At 45.9% G+C, this 23,455-nt stretch overlaps 2 protein-coding genes across 6 annotated transcripts in view; one reads left to right on the forward strand and one right to left on the reverse strand.

Annotated features, from left to right (window-relative positions):
- armc2 (armadillo repeat containing 2) overlaps positions 1 to 644 on the forward strand; it is a 31,879-nt gene extending 31,235 nt beyond the window's left edge. For all 4 annotated transcript variants that reach the window (XM_030345867.1, XM_030345869.1, XM_030345868.1 and 1 more), the window contains one exon: positions 139 to 644. In XM_030345867.1, coding sequence (XP_030201727.1) covers positions 139 to 263 — 125 coding nt within the window. In that variant the 3' untranslated portion in view covers positions 264 to 644. The remainder of the gene's footprint in view (positions 1 to 138) is intronic.
- Positions 645 to 3,758: 3,114 nt separating this feature from the next.
- sesn1 (sestrin 1) overlaps positions 3,759 to 23,455 on the reverse strand; it is a 65,485-nt gene continuing 45,788 nt past the window's right edge. The window contains exons 1-9 of one of the 2 annotated variants that reach the window (XM_030344832.1): positions 8,896 to 9,175; positions 8,028 to 8,093; positions 7,721 to 7,921; positions 7,428 to 7,610; positions 6,963 to 7,199; positions 6,495 to 6,746; positions 6,205 to 6,395; positions 5,767 to 5,911; positions 3,759 to 5,680 (exon numbers count right to left, since the gene is read on the reverse strand). In XM_030344832.1, coding sequence (XP_030200692.1) covers positions 5,594 to 5,680; positions 5,767 to 5,911; positions 6,205 to 6,395; positions 6,495 to 6,746; positions 6,963 to 7,199; positions 7,428 to 7,610; positions 7,721 to 7,921; positions 8,028 to 8,093; positions 8,896 to 8,997 — 1,464 coding nt within the window. In that variant the 5' untranslated portion in view covers positions 8,998 to 9,175 and the 3' untranslated portion in view covers positions 3,759 to 5,593. Of the gene's footprint in view, positions 5,681 to 5,766; positions 5,912 to 6,204; positions 6,396 to 6,494; positions 6,747 to 6,962; positions 7,200 to 7,427; positions 7,611 to 7,720; positions 7,922 to 8,027; positions 8,094 to 8,895; positions 9,176 to 23,455 lie in introns of those variants that run through there. The other variant, XM_030344831.1, reaches the window with a different exon arrangement.

Consider the following 23,455-nt stretch of genomic DNA (forward strand, 5'->3'; position numbering starts at 1 on the left):
ATTAAATTCATACAATTGTAAGTGAAAAGTGTTATTTTATTTTAATGTATTTTCTAAATATAGTACCAAGAATAAATACATTGTGGATTGACAAGTCTAACGTTTTCATTTCTGGTTTTCTGGTGACTCAATATTCAGGTGAAGAAGAGGCAATCCAGTGGACGGCCAACAACGACATGAGGGATTACCACAAGGCCTGCTGGGAGATGGAGTTTCTTCCTGTGGCCCGGAAACTAAAAGACAGACTACAGCCTCTGAACTGACTGATCTGTGTTGCTAGAATGTGACATCATATCCTTCGTGTTCTCCGTGGGCTCACTATTCTTTATCTATTTGTACTAATACCAAGAAAATGATCTTCTCATAAGTGCCTGCTGAAATTATATTTGACTTCTTATTTGTCTTATTTGGTTTTACCTTAAACCTCAGTCTGTATTGATTTGCACTTGGTTCCTATAACTCTATGAAGCCATGTAGACACGCCTCGCTCATGATGTTATCTACAGGGAAAAGCAGGGATGTACATTTAAACTAGAGCTTTAACCTCTAGTCTCACTGGAAGCACGACTACTGTGAATTGTTGGTATTTAACACTAAATATACAATAAAGAGCTAAAACCATACTCACAGACTTGAAACCATCAGGAGCGTTTCCTTAGTAACTTCTTTGTCGATTACCATTCTATCGGACATTTGGGTGGTTCTGCATATCGGGACGCAGTTGAACAAAGTGATGAGGTGTCGTACTATGAATCAAGATTTGCACAAAGAAGAGCTACTGTTGACAACATAGCCTGTAACCAAACACAAACGTTTGTTAATCCATACATGCAGTCAGGTATTCCAGAGCCTCGTATTTGACCAAGATAAGCAAACTATAAATTCTAGCATGCTTACCTTGTTCAAATATTAGGATTTTAGATCTTCTTATTTGTTTAATATTAGAATAATATTATATTATTGTTTTATATTATAATAATATTATATTATTGCTTTAATATTATAATAATATTAAACAAATAGGAATATTTAAAATATATAATGCAGGCTAAAAGCAACACAATTGCTGCTTCCAAAGGCAATAAGGAAAGCTGGAGAACAATGGCAGACTGTGAATGTGTCAGCTTTGGCTTATCAATAGACTTTTTGAAGGTCGAGTGCAGGATACGATTGTGATAGTACAAGCTGAAATTTATCTTAAGTCCAAGACTCATGGACATTTGGGAACTTACTCACAAAGGAAAAGTATCCCAACAAGGATAAAGGTGCAACCTCCTTGATATGGCTCTACTATTTTATCCCACATGAAGGTTATTAAGTGAAAATACTTTTCCAACATGACTGATGTTCATTTCAAAGCCTGCTTGTGTAGCTACCAGCAGCTACTGTCTGGCCGATGCAACAATGGCTGACTCCATTCAGTGCAAGTCACCAGAGTATGGACTCAGTAAATATAAATATATATATGTTTAGCATTTTTTTGTATAGGTAGATCATTTGTTCATTTTGAAAGTGGCTCGAAAGCCGAAAAACGGTGTGCCTGAGGTCCAGTGGCAGACCTCGGCCTCAGGCCCTTCTTCACCCTGTAGGGCCCCTCTGGTCCCCAGCCTCAGGCCCTTCTTCACCCTGTCCGGCCCCTCTGGGCCCCAGCTTCAGGCCCTTCTCCCCCCTAGGGCCCCTCTGGGCCCCAGCCTCAGGCCCTTCTCCCCCCTAGGGCCCCTCTGGTCCCCAGCCTCAGGCCCTTCTTCACCCTGTCGGGCCGCTCTGGTCCCCAGCCTCAGGCCCTTCACCCTGTAGGGCCCCTCTGGGCCCCAGCCTCAGGCCCTTCTCCCCCCTAGGGCCCCTCTGGCCCCCAGCCTCAGGCCCTAATCCCCCCTAAGGCCCCTCTGGTCCCCAGCTTCAGGCCCTTCTCCCCCCTAGGGCCCCTCTGGGCCCCAGCCTCTGGCCCTTCTCCCCGTAGGGCCCCTCTGGTCCCCAGCCTCAGGCCCTTCTCCCCCCTAGGGCCCCTCAGGGGCATGTGTCTCAGGAGGTAGAGTGGGTTGGCTGTTAACCGGAAGGTTGCTAGTTCGAATCCGGGCTCCTCCTAGTATCGAGGTGTCCCTGAGCAAGACGCCTCACCCTGTCTGCTCCTGACGAGCTGGCTGCCGCCTTGCATGGTTGACACCGCTGTGGGTGTGTGAATGTGTGGCGAATGGGTGAATGTGAGGCAGTAGTGTAAGGCGCTTTGAGCGGCCCCTGGTTAGAAAAGCACTGTATAAATGCAGCCGGATAGACCAGCTGGGAACCACAGGTGGACGGCCAGGGGGCCCGACAGGCAGACGGCCCAGGCGCCCAACAGATGGACGACGGAGGAAGAGGCGGCTGGTGGAGCTCTGCCCGAGACTGTCGCCCATCCCTTCTGATACCCGGCCCGACACTTGAATCCGGGTGAGATTCCGGCGACGTTGGCAAGACAGGATGGCACAGGCGGGACCGCTTGGGCAGGGTGGTTCTGGGATAATTGGCAGAGCTGCTACACCTCCTCCTAGGTCGTCTAGCTCCTCAGCGTCTCTTTAATTGGCCACGGGAACAGCGCCCCCTGCCTGGCCGGCCTCCTCAGCAGACTTTATGGAGATCCCTCAGTCTTCCCCACTGGTCATAGGCCCTGGGATGTCCTCACCATGAGGAGTGCTGCTCTGTCTGAACAAAACCCCAACATTTATTCTTTCCATTACAAATTGACGTAGTTTATTTTCTTGGTTAAAGAGTAGTCCATTAAGATAATACCCTTCGTCACCATGACAATGCAGTGTGGAACACACAAACATCAAATAAATATAATAACACACCACTCAGAAATATTTAACCATCTCAAAGACTTTATTATTAAACATATTTGGGGTTCCGGGCAGTGCTTAACAAGATGCACAAAGTAAAAGTACAGAGTTGCCAAAACAAATCACATCTTTACAATGTAAAAACATTCAAATGAAATGTAAATACCTCCTCAGGTCCCACTGTCCTTACATCAGTGCTCCATTACAACACGAGCCGATAGTTCAACCATCTTCCTTACAGAACACCTGTAACATGCATCTAGAAGCTAAACATTGTTCTACATGTGTTTGACATAACATGGGAGAAGTGCGTTGGTTATGAGATGTCAAGTGTCACCTGCTAAAATGTTTTGGGGGAAGCCATTTATCTTTTTGTAGCCAGTGAGGCTCTGCTGGTGGTTGTATGACTGAGCTACCGTGGGAAATGGCTTCCTGTTTGGAACGATGATTAGGTAGTTATAAATTCCCCCTATGTGGAGACCGTTAAGGTTCATTTTCATTAATGTGGCCTTGAAGTCAGTGCCCTTTTAGAAACAAACCACATATCAAGACAAAGATCTGGGAGACTTTTTGATTGAAGAAACCTCATTAGTTTCTCTGTATGGAGTTTTATTTTGCCCTGTGTACCATCGCCAATAGCTGCTTCTTCAGTAAAACATTTCCACATGAAAGGCTGTAAACTGGCACAAATGTGGCTAGTGTTGGGTAATACCTGACTCAACATTAGAGAAGAGAATTGAGTAATATGCCACTAATGTGGCAGTGGTCAGTGGTATCCTTGACTACGGCAGGTTACTTCATTGCCTATGTCCATACAGGCAGAATAATGTGTCTGACCAGAGTGCAGTTGGTGCATCTTACGGTGTGGTTACCTGAACACGAGATGGCATTTTTAACATAAGTAACATCACGATCATTTTGAACAAATGACAACCAAAACAATAAAACACAGAACGTATATTAGAAAATTACAAATGATGATTAATAAGGTTAGATTTTTTTATTACATTTTTTTTCGTATAAAAAGGTGTCAGTAACTGACATCAGTCAGGGTTTGATAAAAACCTCCATTTCCTCTTAAGAACCACCATCACGATGATATTAAGCAAACATTCAACTCCCAAGTTGTTCCTTTCATCATGCCTCAAGAACACAACCTTTAGTAGAATGCATTTAGTAAACAACAACATTGGAGTCGGTGCCTCCGGTAAAAAATGATATAACTAAAAATTCAAATAAAAACTTGTTTTCACTGGTTAGGTTAAACAAGCTTTGCTACAACCTTCTGCTAATGGGAAGTTTTTGTTTCCAGACCAACTAGAGTAGTTAAAAGCCCCCGATAAGTCGTTCTACTCGCCAAAGAGCACTTCTTTACATGTTTTTAACACGAGGTATTTATTTTTTGGGTATAAATTCACAATCTAAAGCTTCAAAAAGTTGTTAAGGGGGTGACCGGACAGGTATGAGCGGAAGACAAGACGGTTCTTGGGACAACCGGGAGCAAATCCCTCCTGGAAGACTTGGCTTTAGCAAACCTCCTTTCTTTATGAGTAACTGGTCTTATTTCCTCTTTTTCTTTTATCTTGAAAGATAACATACCATTTAACAGTCACCTCACGATAACATAGCTACAGCAGAAGCCGAGAAGTGACATTCCTTCAAAGTGCCTCGCTATATATATAAAAAAAAAAAAAAAGTAACTTGAAATTCAAGATTTCTTCTGATATATTCTTCTGAACACTTTCTCACTTGTACGGCCGTGCTCCTAGAAGGCGGTCACAACACACAGACTTAACCACACACACACTTAGCATACATACATCTCATTGAATAGAGCCCAAAACAGTGTACTATATTTCTCTCCGCAACTTCTTTGCTTTTCACAATCCTTAAGATTAGCTTACGTAGACAGTTGTTCGGGGATGGGGATGGCTGGTTAGGTTAGCTCTGGAGGGGAGGTCTTATTGAGAGAGAAAGGGGAAGAGGCGGTGGGTCACATTTTTGGGGTAGGGCGAGGAGTCAATATGACTCTGTGTGAATACATGAGAGCATTAGCACCAGCGCGGCTGCACCAGGGTAGCTCAGGCACACAGTTGATATCACCTGACAGGTATGCTTCCATTCTCGCCAGTCGCCACGGAAACAAAAAAAAAAACAGCCAACCACACCGTGAAACAACAACAAGACATCGTCAACATTCAACTTCTATTGATAATAATAAACAAAATACAAAGATATTCAATGAAACTACACAGTGACTATGTTAACGGCAGGGCAGACCAAAGCTCTGCACATCCAGAGACTGGGAGGGGGGGGGGGGGCCGGAGCGGCCCTTGAGCCGTCTCTGATGCTCCCGCATGGGGGACCCAGATGAGGGGGGCGGCCACCACATGGAGAAATACTGATTTGAGATTTGGCCCAGCCCCCCCCAACCACAACACAAACTTTCTCCAGGTTTGGCACTGCGGGAGAGGAGCAGGCAGGAGTTGCGGCTCCCCAAGGTGGAGGTCTGAGGAGCAGGGTGGAGAGGGAGGAGACCGCCACGACCATTGCGGTAGATGTTCCGTCAGTCCTTCATCCGTTTGTTCTGATCCTCTTCATACAGCGGGACAGACATGTTCACAAGACCGCCGCTTCTCTTCTGCTCCAGTTTCACATTTTTTAGAATTTTCTTTCCGCCCTTCCGTCTTTTTTTTTTGTTTTTTTCCTCAAAGTGTCCCGTAATGAACAACACCAACAACAGTGAAAGGACAACAATAAAAATGCCACAGAGCACTTCATGTCATGTAGCGGGTGATCGCTCTCAGAGCGTACAGCAGTTCCGCCTGCATGCGCGCTTCCATTAGAAGCAGGTTAACATGGACCTGGAGAAGACAGGAGAGCAGGTGTTAGCAGAGCTTCAGTGAGGTTTAACATCCTCCAGGGCCGGACAGAGAGAGCGTCAACTCACCTTCTCCGAGTGCTGGAACTGCCTCCAGAAGCTCTCGTACATTCTTTTTGTGGTCTTCTCAGGAATGCACACCATGGTCTTGATGTAGATTTTAAAGCTACGGTCCAACAGCTGGTTTATCTCCCCGTAATCATAATCGTCATATCTGGGGAAACAGAGGCAGGAATACCATCAGGGATCAGGTGGCTCAAAGGGTAGAGCGCGTACCATATAGGCTCAGTCCTAAAACGCAGCGACCCGGGTTCGAGTCCTGCCCGTGGTCATACGCTGCATGTCCTCCCCTCTATCTCCCATACCTTCCACTCTATAATTAAGCATTAAAATGCAAAAATAAATCTTTGAAAAAAAAAAAAAGGAATACCATGATCACTTGGGGAGAGAAAATTCTAAAAAAGAACTCAAAAATCAAAACCAGTCCAATGAAGGTAGGCTAATGACCTGATGCCGAACATGCAGTGGATGTAGTTCCAGATGGCCCTGCGCAGCATGGACGTGTCAACGTCTTTGTGAGACGCCATGGTGTTGTAGGTCAAACTGGCCGCCATCTGGAACTTCTCGTCCAGCATCTGACCCACGTCCGGGTACAGCCGGTTGACCAGGGAGAAGCCGTGGTCCTCCCAGCTGTAGTCCTGGATAGACCCGGGACCAGCACAGTTAGAACCATCCGACATGCCATCTGAATCAGGCAGTGTTTTGTGTCACCGTGTGTGCACGTGCGTGCCATCTACCTGCACCCTGAAGGTGGGCACGTGCTCGCCGCGCCGGGAGAAGTCCTTATAGCCGTAGCTGGGGTCCTCGAAGTGGCGGGACACATCCCGGGAGGGCGCGCTCTCCTCGTCCTCCGCCGTCACCACCAGCATGCTCTCCGTCTTCTCCCGCTCAAAGCGCTCCACCATCTCCTCCTGGCTGGTCTCCTCCTCGTGGCACTCCTGCAGCTGCTTCATCTTCTCCATCAGAACCTCCACCTCGCCCGACACCTCCTGAACACCAGAGGAAAACCATTTGAGTCAAGAGGAGGGCGAATACGACTCTCATAACCCCACCCACTATATGGATCAACCATTTTCAACACACACACACACACACACACACACACACACACACACACACACACACACACACACACACACACACACACACACACACACACACACACACACACACACACACACACACACACACACACACACACACACCTCATTGCCGAGCAGGTCGTCGTGGTGATAGGCGTGGCCATTCCCGTTGGCGATGTCGCAGACGCAGTACTGGCTGAGCGAGGGGGGCCGGAAGGTGTGGCCGCCCTCACAGTGGATGTCGGGGGTGATGCCGCAGCCAAAGGTGAAGGAGGCCAGGGAGTGGTAGTGGGTCAGCAGCACCACGGCGTGGATCAGCTCCGCCAGCGACCAGCTGTGCTCCTCTGCCTTCAGAAGATGCTTCAAAAAGGTGGGGTACAACATGTTAGCATTATTAATGGAGTCACAATTATCCTCACACTGAAATTCATGCGACAAGACAACGATAAATAAAATATATTACAAAAGAATATCCCATTTATCCCCTCACCCTACACGTCCTCCAACCCCATCCCTTCACCCTCCACCCCCCATCCCCTCACCCTCCACCTCCTCACCCTACACCTCCATCCCCTCCCCCTCCTTTACCTCGATGTGGTCCTTGGTGAGCAGCCAAGGCCGGTGGGCCAGGATCTTGTTGAGCTCCCCGAGGTGCTGCAGCTTCTGGGGGGCCCCGTCCAGCCCTTTGAGCCACTTAGGGTCCCCCCCCACCTGCAGGAAGTCGTTGACATGCAGGTTCACCAGGTAAGAGCACTGGTGCCGGGCTGCGGCCTGGGGGAGGACATGAAGAACACATTGAATCCATGTGGACACAACATTTCATTTGGATAGGAATCCTATTGTTCTTCAGTTATCTGAGACTTTAGAGGTCTCATCCTCACCATGATGCCTATGTAGTGGCGGTAGTGTAGGGACAAGGGGCCGTCCATCTGCAGCAGGTAGTGCTGCGTCCTAAGGAAACCTTCTAGGTATTGTGGATGGAAGCCCATGACCAGCGAAATGTTGTCAAGGCGACCCAGGGCCACGAAGGCGTCCTCGAATATTGATTGTGTCCTGTCATCCCCTTTGCTGACGTGAAGGATCTGGTAGAGGAGAAAAACAACAAGAACACATATGCGAGTGTGTTTGTTTATGACACGGATGAATGATTCTCCAGTCTCGGTCTTAGAGCAGACATTGTCAGCATACCTCTTTTTCAGGGATGAATCTGCTGGGTCCATTAGCCAGAGGCCTTGGGCTCCGCACTCCCAGGTCCTACACGAGAAGAAAAAATGGAAGGAAAATTTCAGCATTACAAATTGTGTGTCTTTCTAGGAGCCTCGTTTTTGGTGCCTCGCTGCAGCGTCACGACATGGCCCACTGCTTCTCCCGCAGGACTAACAAGATCGTAAAAAAAATTATGGCAACGTTGTCATAATCTCCGAAACTCGCATATATACCAGTAACAGTTTAGGCCATCAGTATTTTAACTTATAAACATTATACATAGCCTACATAACAAAGTTTAAAGATCCCGACCCGTTCGGAATTCGAAGTACAAAAATATAGACAAATACGAGAGCATTTTTTATGATTGCCATCAACTTTAATAATAAGAATAATAATACTATGCTTTGAGGAACACATTTAGGACAGATTAAAGGACAATGGCCAAAAGGTTGTTTGTCAAGACATGTCCGCGAGCCTGCGCAGACCCTAGCCCTGTTTAGGCTCTACTGCGCAGGACCAATAAATGAATGAATGTCCATGGACTGGAAGAATGTTACTCCAAAACAACATCTAAGTGATAACAACTACAAATCCAACCTTATGTCGATATATTTCCTAGGAATAGACACAACTCAAACAAAATGATTGATGCGTTTCCCGATGAAAAGTAGCCTGAAAGCTGGACCACAAAAGAAAACGCTGCACTGCAGCTCCTTAACTCACACTAAACAAGTTTGCCACAGAATAACATCTTTAATACTGCATTAAAACCTACGAGAGCAGTGATAAAACACTGCGTTCACTGCTCTGAACGAAATCCTTGCCATTAAAACATTACACGGCTTACCTTTTTGCTAAGCCGTTGACAATGAGAACAAATCTTCAGTATGTCTGTCACTGAAAATGAATTATTCCCCCCTTTCCCCCTGGGTGAGGTGGCGTGCCTCATCTTCTTTATTCTCTTTGAGTTATAAGAGACAAAACCAGAACTATCGTCGGAATGGCAGTTTCCTTCTTTCTTTGTTCTTGGAGGCACTGGATAGTATAGCTCGGTCGTCAGCTGTTGCAGCCCCACAGCAGAATACCGTTTTCTCTCTGCCCATACATTCTGTAAATAAGCGGAGGCACCCGTGACTGACAGGCCACTCAGCCAATCCCCTTTACGAAAACAAGACCCCACTGAGCCAATAGCAGAAGGGAAGACGGAGGGGGCTGAGCGACTTCTCCTAAGAAAAAAACATCACCTCCGCCTTTCTTTAGCTCTTTTGAAAGCTATTGATAATGATCGCATTCATCATGACTCATCATCCCTCTGTATGCCAGGCAGCTCACACGTCTGTTTACGGTTGTATAATGCCTTATTATTATGCAATTAGGTCACTAATTAGGCTACATTAAGCTATTCATGTAGAGAGAGGAAGACCACTTCAGACTTTAGTACCACACTCCCAAAAATGTATGGATACTGTCATGCTGCATGCATGTAGCATCAACACAGAATTCCATTACTGACATACCAACAGCACCCCCAGAGCCCCCCCCCCCCCCCCCCCCCCCCCACACACACACACACACACACACACACACTCACACACGCAACACAATGTCCCCCTCCCCCCCCCCCCCACCACGAACACACACACACACACACACACACACACACACACACACACACACACACACACACACACACACACACACACACACACACACACACATGCACCTCCCCCCCCCCAGCCCAGCCAAACCCAGCCCAGTGTGGCGTAAACAAGGCAGTTAACAGGCAGTAAGGATAAGACTACAGTGGCATGATCTACCTGCAGGGTTATTCTACTGCAGCAAGACGACAACAACAGCAGCAGCCGTTCAGTTGACGGCTTTGGTGCCCAGCCCACCAGACCTGATAATGACAAGGCTCAGCCAATCAGACGGGGCCAATGACTCCCCTTAAAGCCAAGGGGATGCAGAGATAAGGAAGGCAGCTCTCATGGCTCACGGTCCCCCCACCCCTCCAACAACACATTCACCCATTCACTGCCTCGATGACCCAATCACTCAGTTGTCAATACGTTTGATCAGTTTTATCTTTGGAGATATACCAAACCAATGGCCGCATTTATGCTAAGATATAAATATATTTACTACGTTAAACTACGTTGTTAGCTCGCGCTATCCACTGATCTGTCAGTGGGAATGACTCCCGGAAAAAGAGACGTCATCGTGCGCCATATCATATCTCTGTAATGAATATGTCAGATGACATACAGGGTCTCCTATCTCAGGGCTGGAAGCCTGTTTGACTGGTCTGAGTAGAGCTTGGAGTGTGTGTGTCTGAGGAGATTGTTGAAAGCAATAAAGATCCCAACCATTAAGTTAATTTAGCTGAAGTCGAGGATAGGGCGGGACAAGCCTCTCTCTGTCTCTGTCTCTCTGTCTCTGTCTCTGTCTCTGTCTCTGTCTCTGTCTCTGTCTCTGTCTCTGTCTCTGTCTCTCTGTCTCTCTGTCTCTCTCTCTCTCTCTCTCTCTCTCTCTCTCTCTCTCTCTCTCTCTCTCTCTCTCTCTCTCTCTCTCTCTCTCTCTCTCTCTCTCTCTCTCTCTCTCTCTCTCTCTCTCTCTCTCTCTCTCTCTCTCTCTCTCTCTCTCTCTCTCTCTCTCAGCCCAGCCATTAAATGTTCAAGAGCCTAGGATGGATTTGGCCAATCGGCTCCCACACCGCACTCCCAGGCCCAGAATCAGCATGTTTATTGTGTGGGCCTAACCTCCCCCACCCCCTTCCCCAGACTGTGTCCCCAGGACCACCCCCATGCCCCGACTCATCTGAGGGGGTTAGTGGGGTGATGCGTAGCGGTGAGCCCGCCCCTCCCCAGGGCTGTGGTCAGCACTCTGAGGGGCCGGAGCCCCACGGCTCAGCAGAACAGAGCATAACAGGCTGTTCAGAGCGGGCTGAGGGCCACACACACCAGGCCCTTCACAAGGGCCCACCGGGGCACGTGGCCCGGGGCTGAGAACCACACACACCAGGCCCTTCACATGAACCCACCGGGGCCCAGAGCTGAGAACCACACACACCAGGCCCTTCACATGAACCCACCGGGGCCCGGAGCTGAGAACCACACACACCAGGCCCTTCACATGAACCCACCGGGGCCCAGAGCTGAGAACCACACACACCAGGCCCTTCACATGAACCCACCGGGGCCCAGAGCTGAGAACCACACACACCAGGCCCTTGACATGAACCCACCGGGGCCCAGAGCTGAGAACCACACACACCAGGCCCTTCACATGAACCCACCGGGGCCCGGGGCTGAGGCCCGGCAGCCCCGGGCCCCGGTGTGTGCGTGCACACTCAGTTCAGACCAAACTGAACGGCGCAGCCACTGGCACACACGCACGCACGCACGCACACACACACACACACACACACACACACACACACACACACACACACACAGAGTGGTCATCGAGATGTTGGCCGACGGTTGTCTGCCTGACAAGAGTCAAGAGGCGAGATCCAGAGTCACAAGATTGTTGTGTCCCGGTTTGAGAGCGCTGATTGTCTCTGTGATGCTCACACGTTACAGCAGTGGTTATCAAGGCCGCAGCACACAATGCATTCCCCCAGGGCCGCAGAGCTGCCTCAAAGAGCTGGATCTAACAGCCCAATGGACTGCACCCTATTGTTGAAGCTAGGGGCTAAATATATTGTGAGACATTATATGTTGTACTATACCCCCGCCACACGCCCGCACAGTATTACTTTGTAAAAATAGAGCATGTGCTTGGGTGATACTGTATAACTTTCTTATCACTGGGCATCTTTTTTCAGATAAGGCTTTTAGGAGAAGGAAATAAGGGAAAGCGAACTTCAAGAAAGTAAGATTAATACAACACATCAACTTATAGGAGCATAGTCTACTATTTGCCTAATGGTCTAATGCCATTTTAGACTGATTTGCACATATCACTAACATCACTTTCTGTGCATTCATTTTCATATACTAATATGTTCAGGATAGGCTTTGGTCTATGGGATTACAGCTTTCAACAGATTTTTTTTTATTTTTTTGTCTATGTACAAACCAAAAAGGTCATATACTGTATATAGAACGGAATGGGTTATCGTAAAGGTAATATTTTATTCACATTTCAAATCATTCATTTCTTAATAAATGTATTGTGGTAGATTTAAAGTTATCAAACCAACATGGTTATTCTGCCTAAAAACATCTTAAATACGTTCTAAAAGACATCATACTCTGAACCGGCAATGAGGAACAAGTTATACTACTGCTGATCTCATGCAATTTTGTTTGTTCCTAGGTCCCCGTCACGATTAAAACAATAATAAAATAATATAATAAATATAAAAACAAAATAAGAATAAAACAAAAACTAACAAAAATGATGTTGTTATTTTAGGAGCACAACTTAATTTCTAATCCTTTTAAACTAGATGATTAAAGTTTTAAGGATTAAACAACTTTGTGAGGAAAAAAGAACAAGATCAGGACCTATAAGTCCCAGCTGCGTGAGACCACAAACTGTGGATCTGTAGAACAAGTGGTTGAAGTCCAACCTAACCGTTCAAACCTGACCGAGACTGCAGAGCAGAGGGGGCAGAAAACCCTCACACAATGACATAAGCCTAGCAACAGGCCTCCACCAATCACAAGAGAGAACAACAGTGAACAGGAACCAATTTTTTGCTCTCCCCCTGCTTCACTTGCACCTCTGAAAAGAGGATCTGCAAGAGAAAAAAAAGTTTGTCGAGCACACTATTTCTGATCCATTTTAGAAAAATGTAATGCAGTTGCCATTTTATGCAATTTATTTCTGGCATAACTTTTAGGCACAGTGAATAAAAGTTGACAGCAAACAAAAACAGTTTGAAAATAAAAGCTGTTAACTCCAAAAACAACACAAACAACACACAGACATTCAAACTAACTTTATCAGTGCATCATGTTTGTACCTTGTCTCCCTCACATTCACTCAAGTTTATTTAAGCTGAGCCAAACAGAAGAGAAGGCACAAATCCATACTACCAATCTGTAGCTACAAAGATACTGGGAAAACCTCATACACAGGGTGAGAGTGAAACCCTATGGACTGAGGGAGGATCCCCCCACCCCCATCCACCCCTACCCCTCAGTTCTCTAAACACTGCTCTGGGTCCAAGCTTCTTCGAGCACTAAAGCACTTAACATAGCAAGCTAAAGACCAGGCAACAGCTAGTTAACCCTTCCCTGTCCAATCGAGAACCAAAAAATATATTGTGTTACTAATAACGAAATGCTGAGCAAAATAAGCATGATGCAGTATAAGCTGAACTAGAATGTATGATTAGCTGTGAAGGGATAGAGTTTAGGGGGAGAGTTGTGGGAATGAGCGGGGCTCTGGCCACTAGCTTGTGTTTCCAAACCCCCCCACCCATCCCCACCTCTGATCTCTGTGTATTCTGGCATGCTATCATAGTGCAGCTGGGGGATTGCCAAGCACCGACCAACACCACCCCCACCAACACTCCACCACCCCTCCTCTATCCCAGCCTTCCCCCAACCAGCCCCCACCCCTCCCACAGACCAACGGGGCCTGGAAACACGCAGAACAGAGGGACTCTGGGAGGAAACGTTGTTCCTTGGATTCCATGAAATCCAGCTGAACCTGAGAAACTCAAAGGGAGCACGGTGAAGGAAAGAACGAGTGAGTCCAGGAGAAGACTTCTTAGACCAAAGGAAACAACAACTGGAGCGCTCCTCGTTTTGTTTTGGTTTTGTTAAGTTACATTTACATTACATTCAGGGCATTTAGCGTACACTTTTATCCAAAGCAACTTACAAACGTTCACACACCGACGGTGGAGTCCAACATGTAGGGCGACAGCCGTCTCGTCAGGAGCAGTCAGTGTGAGGTGCCTTGCCCAGGGACAGCTCGACACTCTCGGTGAAACTGGGGCCAGTGATGGGCCTGCGATGGCCTGCAGCACGTGAGGAAGAGCCCACAGCCCACCTGGATGTTATTTTGCCAGGGACAGGGAAGCTGTCACAACAACGATCTCCGACAGAGAGAAAAGGGGAAGCACCATAAAAATAACAGAACATGTCAAATAATCATGTTGCTATCTTTAGCTTGATCTGACACCGCAACAAGAGGGTTGGAAAAAGGGTGCATGGCTTTCAGCTATGCCTGTTGCCCTTTCCAATATGTCGGAGCCTGACCCCCCCACCAAGACCGCCACTCCCCTTTCCCTGATATCGCTGTCTCATAATGATCATTTATGGCAATCAAAGGAGATTTTCGTCTCCAGTAAGAACAGAAGGACTGCCAACAGTTCAAAGGTCAGAAACGGCCTGTCTCACATGAAAGCAACAAACAAGGTGCTGAGCTTAGCACTAACCCTCACTGTGCCAAAATAACTAAAAAGACCTAGCTTATAACAGCACTAGATAATTAACAACCATAAGAGATAACACTGCTCCTCTCTCGGTATGCACATCTCTTTTTACCCCCCCCCCCCCCCCCTCCTTCTGACTAGGAACACACCCTGCTGATTGAGCACATCTGACTCACAGGCTTCAGAGACTGTAGATACAGTTCATATTAGGCAGCATCAAACCCTTAACAATGAGACCCACTCCTGTGGCCGTCTCTAGGAATACACTGAAAGGGTAAATAATTAAGGACTGATCTTATGCTTGACAACAACAACACCATCATAAAGGCAGCTAACTGGCTAATATTTCCCGTTTCTAATCGTCATGCCACTGAATTGGCTGCACTTAAAATCAGCTGAGCATAAAAGCCTGTTAACCTTGCGGTGGCATTCAACAAACATGAAAGCTTTTATCATGATAGGTCCATATAGTTCGCTTATGTGGCCCGAAAGACAACATCTGACTGCTGAGGCTAAAATTCTGCAGTCACTGATGAAGCTAAAACTAAAGCAAATTCTGTATTCAATGCTAAAGCTAACACAGAAGCTCTAGCCCCTTTCACACATGCCGTCTATCCCAGATTTTCGGGAACATTTCCTGCATGTGGGATTTGGAACAGGGATATAAATCCCAGTAAAATCAATCACCAATCACAAGACTTCGCTGAAGATGAATTCTAATCTGTGACTGTTTATTTTACCCTGCAAATGCTTTTCAGTTGATTTGATAACAATATTGTGGGATTGTGTTTGGATGATGGCTGGTGTAAGCAGCGTGACCTGCCCCATTCTGACTGGGCTCTTGGGCTTGGGGAGACTGCACAACTGTTGAGAAATCAGTGTGCACAGGTTAAACCAGCCATCTCCACTCACTCAAGAATTCTCCTATGGCAACACCAGCAGGCCAAGTATAATGTCCAAAAAACCTTATACAATAAACCAGATTCAACACTCCCACCCCCTTGTGTATGGAGGAGCCCAGCAAAATGACCCTAGGCGAGTGTGGCCTCCACCTAGGTAGTGTGTAGTAACATACATTGCTGCACTAGGGGCCACAGGTGTGCAGCCGCACCCAGCCCCAGGTCCAATCAGACTCGGCCAGGTGAGGCTGCTTTAACCAGCTTTAATATCTTCTTCTCCTGTTGAGTTTTATGGCTACTGGCATCAATATGTGTATCCACTATCTGCTTGGCTGTCTCTTGGCCCATCTTTTCCTAGCATTGTTAAGACATGTGTGAAAGGAAGCATGGCCGCATCTGTGAATAGCAATAATCACTAGCGATGCCTGAAAGGTTATCCCAGTCATTTGTATTCAGTAAATATGCATCTATTTGCATCTTTGCATGTTGACTTTGTTGACTTTGTATGTATTCGAGCCGAGCCTTCGCTTTTGGAGTGAACGCAGGTCAAAAAGAATGAGCCGGAAAGGACTTTTCAAAGGAGAACATACTGGCAGAGTAATTATTGTCAGGGAAGCCAGTATAAGTGCTTATTTTATGATTTAGAAGAATATATATTTGTTAAATAGGCGAACACTGTAGGCAACACTGAAGCTAACACTTAAGTCAACACTGAAGCTAACATTGGAGTCAATTATGAAGTTATCACAGAAAATTCTATAAAAAACAAACACTGAAGCTAACAGTGTGGTCAACACTGAAGCTGTGGTCAACACTGAAGCTTACACTGTAGTCAACACTGAAGCTTACACTGTAGTCAACACTGAAGCTTACACTGTAGTCAACACTGAAGCTTACACTGTAGTCAACACTGAAGCTTACACTGTAGTCAACACTGAATCTTACACTGTAGTCAACACTATAGCTTACACTGTAGTCAACACTGAATCTTACACTGTAGTCAACACTAAAGCTAACACTTTGGTCAACACTGAAGAGGGTCATCCCTATGTTCCCCAGGTCCTATGTTCCCCGGTTGCAAAGGGGTTAGGGTCAGGTTTAGGGTTATGGTTAGGGTTAGGGTGAGGGTTAACCCTAAACCTAACCCTAATCATAATCAATCGGAGGAGAGACATTCTAACCAATCACAGGCGAATCAGAGGCGAAAAAGGCGGTACTTGCCCGTACCATCCTACGAAAAAAAGATTTGCTCACAGGGTGCCCTATGTTCCCCGGTCACATACAAAGCGGGGAACATAGGACCCTGGGAACATAGGACCCGGGGAACATAGATACGCTCCCCACTGAAGCTAACACTGTGGTCAACACTGAAGCTAACACAGTAGCCGACACAGAAGATAGTTAATTATGAAGCTTACAAAGAATCTCAAAATGAAGAAAACTGTATCTAACAATGAAGTCACCACTGAATCCAACACTGTAGTCACCATACTGAATCTAGCCTAGGAAGGAGGAATCCTAATAGTGATGTGTCAAAGACATCAATCACAACTAGGATAAGAAACAGTTGAACTCTGTAGGCTGAGTCTGCCGCTATGTCTTCCATCCGGACCCATTATCCTCAGCGGTACACATCAGAACTGCTGGTCTGTCTCTGTTACCTCATTAATAAGCCATGGACCCCGGGGCTTGAGGGAAGTGCAAGGTGAACGGCGGAACCATCGTTAGAGCACAATGACGTTAATATTACATTTTTTTATAATCGTGTTAGATAGATCGGAAACTGAAGCTTCAGTTTATCTCCTCATTGTCTGTCACTGTTGTGACAATGATTCACATTGTACACACTATTCAGTAAATTACTTTTGTGAAATATGTTTCGGACTTCATCGAGTAGGATCTTCCACTTAGTAATTGAATTACTTGTCTCTGCTGCATAATTTAACATCTCCACATATGTTGTGAATAACGATTTGAACCAAGGTTTTACCATTGTTGAAGTTAGAAGAAAATAGATAATAGTTATGACAAAGTGGACTTCATAACATGTACCACCCTATCGATATCCCTGGCAAAGTTTGAATGGAGATAATATGATAGCCATTGCCAAGGTTCTGCCACTTTGTGACCCAATATCCATCCAGGCCTCTCCTGTTCTCAATCCTTCATGTTCTCCATGCAAACACCACACTTCCGTTTTGATACCAGCTCCATTTCCTAACCAAACCAACTTGCTCATGCAGACAGAGGATGAACACGACGACACACCCGGTCGGACAGGCTTCATCTGCAGACTCAGCGTTAAGAGAGGGACAGTGTACAAAACATAATGCAACACACACACACACTCACACACACACACACACACACACACACACACACACACACACACACACACACACACACACACACACACACACACACACACACACACACACACACACACACAGGCCTCTTCACTCCATCCAGTCAGTTCCCCAAAGCCAAACCCACATGCCATGGGAGCCTTTTTTCTGTTGTATCAGTCACAGCTGTAGATATAAACACATGAGGGGTAAAATGCTAATGCATACCAAAAAGAAGATTTGCAGCTATGGCTGAATGCCCCGTCCAGCAGTAAAGATAGCACATTCCTCACGTTAATTCTGAGTCTACAAAAACCATGTACACAACTAGTCTCTTTGTGTGTTTTTTGAGATGATCATGAACGACAGAGTTGGTTTCAGCTAACATGTAATGTCAACCTCAGTGACTATTCAACATTTCAATCTGGAAAGGAATGCATCTATCTGGCTATAAGATCTGAAACAAGAGAACAACAGAAAGTGAATCATTTTCTTCCATATGCTTTTATGCTATAATTCAATTCAATTAGATTTGTATAGCCCTTAATCACCATTACAGTCTCAAAGGGCATAACAGGCCAAATATTGACACCCCCCTGACACAAGGGCAAGAAAAAACTCCCTTAAATCAGCAAGGAAAAAAAATCTTGAGAAGAAACACATAATAGGGGATCCCTCCTTCCAGGTATGTTCAGGAGTGCAATGGGGGCCATAATTGACTTACAGGTAAGATGGGTTGCTGGCCGGGTAACCTTGAGGAGAGTCCAGCCATCCAGTCACCCACACGCCAGAACAGACAGAATAGTGAAGTAGAAGGGAAAAGTACATAGTGGAAATGTATACTGCTACTAATTGAGTAACTGCATAATAAAAGCACAAACAAACACGCAGCGGTGTTCGCATCGCATCTGTATTGTTTTCACGCCCCTATGTTCCAAACGCCAGGCTGTAGAGGTGCGTTTTAAGTTTTGCTTTGAATAGCTCCACAGAGTCAGCTTCCCTGATCACTGGTGGCAGCCAATTCCATGGGAAGGGGGCTCGATAGGTTATACATATTTACTATCACCACTTTCAGAGCACCCTCAGCAAGTTCATGTTATAATGTGTGGACTCACCGACAACGGATCATTAAATGGATCATTCATTTATTATAATTATTTATGTGTTTGTGTGTGTGTGTGTGTGTGTGTGTGTGTGTGTGTGTGTGTGTGTGTGTGTGTGTGTGTGTGTGTGTGTGTGTGTGTGTGTGTGTGTGTATGTGTGTGTGTGTGTGTGTGTGTGTGTGTGTGTGTGTGTGTGTGTGTGTGTGTGTGTGTGTCGCTCCAGTGCCAGTGATGTTGACGATGTTTGCTCTGCTGTTAATCAATAACATGGCCTGCAAAACCAGAGAATTGGACAAACTAACAGCTCCAATGTCTTCCTCCGACAGTGCAAAAATAGACCCGGCCTTTAGTGACTCTCGGCAGCATGCAGGTTTCTACAGGTAGTTTCACTTAAGGGAGAGACATGTATTTTTTGGCAAGCTCTCTAAGGACATCAATAAGGTTAATGAGTAATGGTTGAGATTGGTAAAAACGATAAGAGCCTTGCCTTTGGTAGTTTCTGCATGATTAATGTAGAAATGTTGTTGCCTTGTGGGGGAGGGGGGGATTTAATGTGAATCCTTACTTTAATGGATGGAACACTTTCCACCCCAAAAGAAAATTACAATTTGGTCATGCAACATCAACAAACAGGTCACAAGACTAGAAGTCATCATCTGAATTTGACTTAATAGTAATAAGAGTTAAGCCTATTCTGTGATGAGTTCAACCAACTGAAGGAGTTAATCATTGAACCAATCGGATGGCCACATCTCAACTCCTTATCACAAAGGGTGCGAATGCTCTTCAGGTCCGAAAGGGATGCTAATGATGAAGAGATGATAGAAGCCCATCATATTGAGTTCATTGTTTGGTATTAAGAGGTGGGCGAGGGGCGGGTCTTTTGGTTTTGGCAGGCTTGTAATCAGAAATGCTGAGCCAATCATCAAACAGGTCACACATTGTTTGTTGTGTTTTGGTGATACCTAGAGTGAGTCACTTTCTTAGATATATGTTTTCCATGAACACTGGCCTCACGTCGTATGAGTTGTGAGATCGCAAAAACATCTTTCACGTCTTGATGGTTTGATGAGACTCGAAGGGAGGGCGGAGCGTTTGCAAATCGCAAACTCGCCTGAGGGGAAATGAAACGGAGCAGGGGAAGTAAACACCAGGGGAGAGAGGCGGGAGGCACACAGAGAGAGACACAGAGCGGGAGATAGATAGAGAGATAGGGAGAGAGAGATATATGGAGAGAGAGATATATAGGGAGAGAGAGATACATAGGGAGAGAGAGTTATAGGGAGAGAGAAATCTATAGGGAAAGAGATATATTCAGAGAGAGAGATATATAGGAAGAGAGATATATAGAGAGAGAGATATATTCAGAGGGATAGATATTAGGGAGAGAGAGATATATAGAGAGAGAGATATATTCAGAGGGATAGATATATAGGGAGAGAGAGATATATAGAGAGAGAGAGAGATATAGAGAGATATATTCAGAGGGATAGATATATAGGGAGAGAGAGATATATATAGAGAGAGAGAGATATAGAGAGATATATTCAGAGGGATAGATATATAGGGAGAGAGATATATTCAGAGGGATAGATATATAGGGAGAGAGAGATATATAGGGAGAGAGAGATTTACAGCGAGAGAAAGATATATACTGAGAGAGAGATATAGATATTCAGAGAGAGAGATATCTTCAGAGAGATGTATACTGTATATGGGGAGAGAAAGAGATGTATTCAGAAGGATAGATTTATAATGAGAGAGAGATATTCAGAAAGAACAGGTTCTCACATTGCCACTCATGTCACAGCTTAATCTAAACTGGTTAGGTTGGGCCAGGGGGTGGAGAGGGGGAGGGCGGGGAAGGGAGGGTTGGGAGGGACGGGGTGGAAGGAGCAGGGAAGGAGGGACAGAGATGGGTTTGAGGAGGGCACAGGTAGTAGCGTCAGCCCAAGCCGGAGTGTGAGAGGAGCAGCAAACAACTTGACCAGTGTGCACCTCTTCCCCAATCAGGGATCAGCAAACACCTCCTATCATCTGGAGTTACATAATCATCCCTGGGAATCAATAACCAGACACTTCATGTGGAATGGGGGGAAATGAATGACTTTGTACACAGGATTACCCATCTGTACCCTCACACCTCACACACACACACAATTGTACTTGTATGCAATTACGCAAAATCTCTCACATCCCACACACACACCACACACACACACACACACACACACACACACACACACACACACACACACACACACACACACACACACACACACACACACACACCTGAAGGGTAAAACATGAAATGAAACATCATGTTTTATGTTCTATGCAACAGATCCAATAGACAAACCTTAATTGGCACCATCACAAACACACACACACACCAACCACTGCACACACACACAGACAGGGACCAAAGAGAGAAGGCCCCCATAGCCCTCACCAGGGGGTGAGGCTGGTGTTTGCGCAGTCGAAGTGCGGAGTCAGCCCGCTGTGGGATTAGTATTAGCCACACAACACTGCAGACCCCTCTGTCCAACGCCACACACAGCATAATGGCACCCACATCAGATCTCTATCAGCTCCCCCCCCACACACACAGGAACACATACACACACACAGACCCAAACGCCTCAACTTCAGAAAAAAACACCTTGGTTGGACCCCCCTGCCCTCAAATCTCTCTTCACAGAAGTCATGACCGTTTGTTAACTCACCTAAATCCCCCTCACACTGAGTACTTTGCAATGAGGTTGAACAACGGTGATAAAATCACCGCATAAGGGACAGCTGACAGCTGACAGCTTTCCCCTTGATCCGCCACTAAGGCATCAGAAAGTCAAAGAACTCTCTTGTAAACGTGTCCTCATAAACGCGTGTCTGGTGTGTGTACTTCAGAAGCCAGGGGTTGGCCACAACTAAATGCGTGGAACAGGATTGAGTTCCTCTCCTCACCCTCATCCCTCCACACCTAACCCCCCTCACCTCTCACACATCTGGGAGGAAAAGCTAACTTCTTGTCTGAATTGTCGGCAAAGGCCAGGCTAAGGAGTGTTTGTGTGTGCGTCGACATATCTGTATTTTGTCTTTATAATTGTGTGTGTGTGTGTGTGTGTGTGTGTGTGTGTGTGTGTGTGTGTGTGTGTGTGTGTGTGTGTGTGTGTGTGTGTTTGTGTGTGTATCGGGAATAGGGTGAAAAGGACTTGATAATAAGATACTAAATAATAAATGTATTCAGGTGAAATGATGGTTCCAATAGTGACTGCGCGTGTGCGTGCGTGCGTGTGTGTGTGTGTGTGCATAAGAGCTCAGAATCGCAGAGATGGAGAGGCAGGGGAGGGGGAACACAGAGGTACACACACATACAAACAGACAAACACACACACACATACACTGTGAGTCTTTGTCGCTTCCTCTTCTTCAAACATCTCTCTCAGAAATACACACATATGTTTCACAAACTTCGCAACTGTAGAAGACAAGTCAAGGCGTTATGATGTCCACTGTATATATACAGCATATACATGACACATATGTACAGTATATATATTTCATATACATGTATACAGTATATATATTATAGATAAACATATATATATTTCTGCCTCATGGTTGTTAACTAGACAGAAGTATCTGAAGCTCTAGACCCAGGGCAGCGTGTCTTTGGCCTGCAGAGGCTCCATTGGTTCAGCGCTGAGCACCATAGCAACAAGAACCAGCAGGCCTAGGCCTTTTTACACTGCCAAGCCGGAGCAGGCTTCCTTGGTTCATTGGAGATGGCAGGGCTGCACACAGAGAGTAGACTTCTTTAGAATAATTTGCATAAAACAAATGATTTAATCTTTTTAGGAATCAACAGACCCACATGCAAGAATAAGTATACATCTGAGTGTAGGCTAAAAACCCGATTAACTTTTCCAAGTTAAAAAACACCAACATATTCTTTATTTCGCTGACTACTTGTTTTTTATCCAGAGGATAAAAAACGTCTTTCTCGTAGATCACACCATGTCTTTGTTTAATGCGACTGCATCACAATCTTTCACATGATCAGCAGCTTGCAGATGTCACTGCCTCTCCAGTTAGAAGTACTCATGTTGATATCGCTGCGTTGTCTCTGTTGAGGAGACAGCGCAGCAACATCTCTACCCAAGTCCCTCCCCTGGAACCGCCGAGCCGTCTAATGAAACCGCCAATGTGTGTAGGGTCCGGGAGGGTAAATTGGGGTGCTAGATGAAGCCTGGGATTTACCTCGGGAAGTGTAAACGTGCGGACCATGCTGGGAAAAAGGCGTGCATAATACGGGCATATTTGGCAGTGTAAAAACATTTTCGACCGGCAGCCCAGTCAATGCGATGGAAGTGATAGCCTCAGTTTGATATTAATGGCAATTAGTCTAATTATAGACTCTATAGAGATTTATATTGATGCTTTACCTAAATCCATTATTTTATTTCAGTTCAAAGCTTGTGTGTGTGTTTGTGTGTGTGTGTGTGTGTGTGTGTGTGTGTGTGTGTGTGTGTGTGTGTGTGTGTGTGTGTGTGTGTGTGTGTGTGTGTGTGTGTGTGTGTGTGTGTGTGTACATACATGCATATTTGTGTGTGTGTGTGTTAGTGTGTACTGTGCACACACGTCTGTGGAGGAAGTCTATTCT

Source organism: Gadus morhua, chromosome 21 (assembly GCF_902167405.1).
Source record: "Gadus morhua chromosome 21, gadMor3.0, whole genome shotgun sequence".
NCBI classification, from domain to species: domain Eukaryota; kingdom Metazoa; phylum Chordata; class Actinopteri; order Gadiformes; family Gadidae; genus Gadus; species Gadus morhua.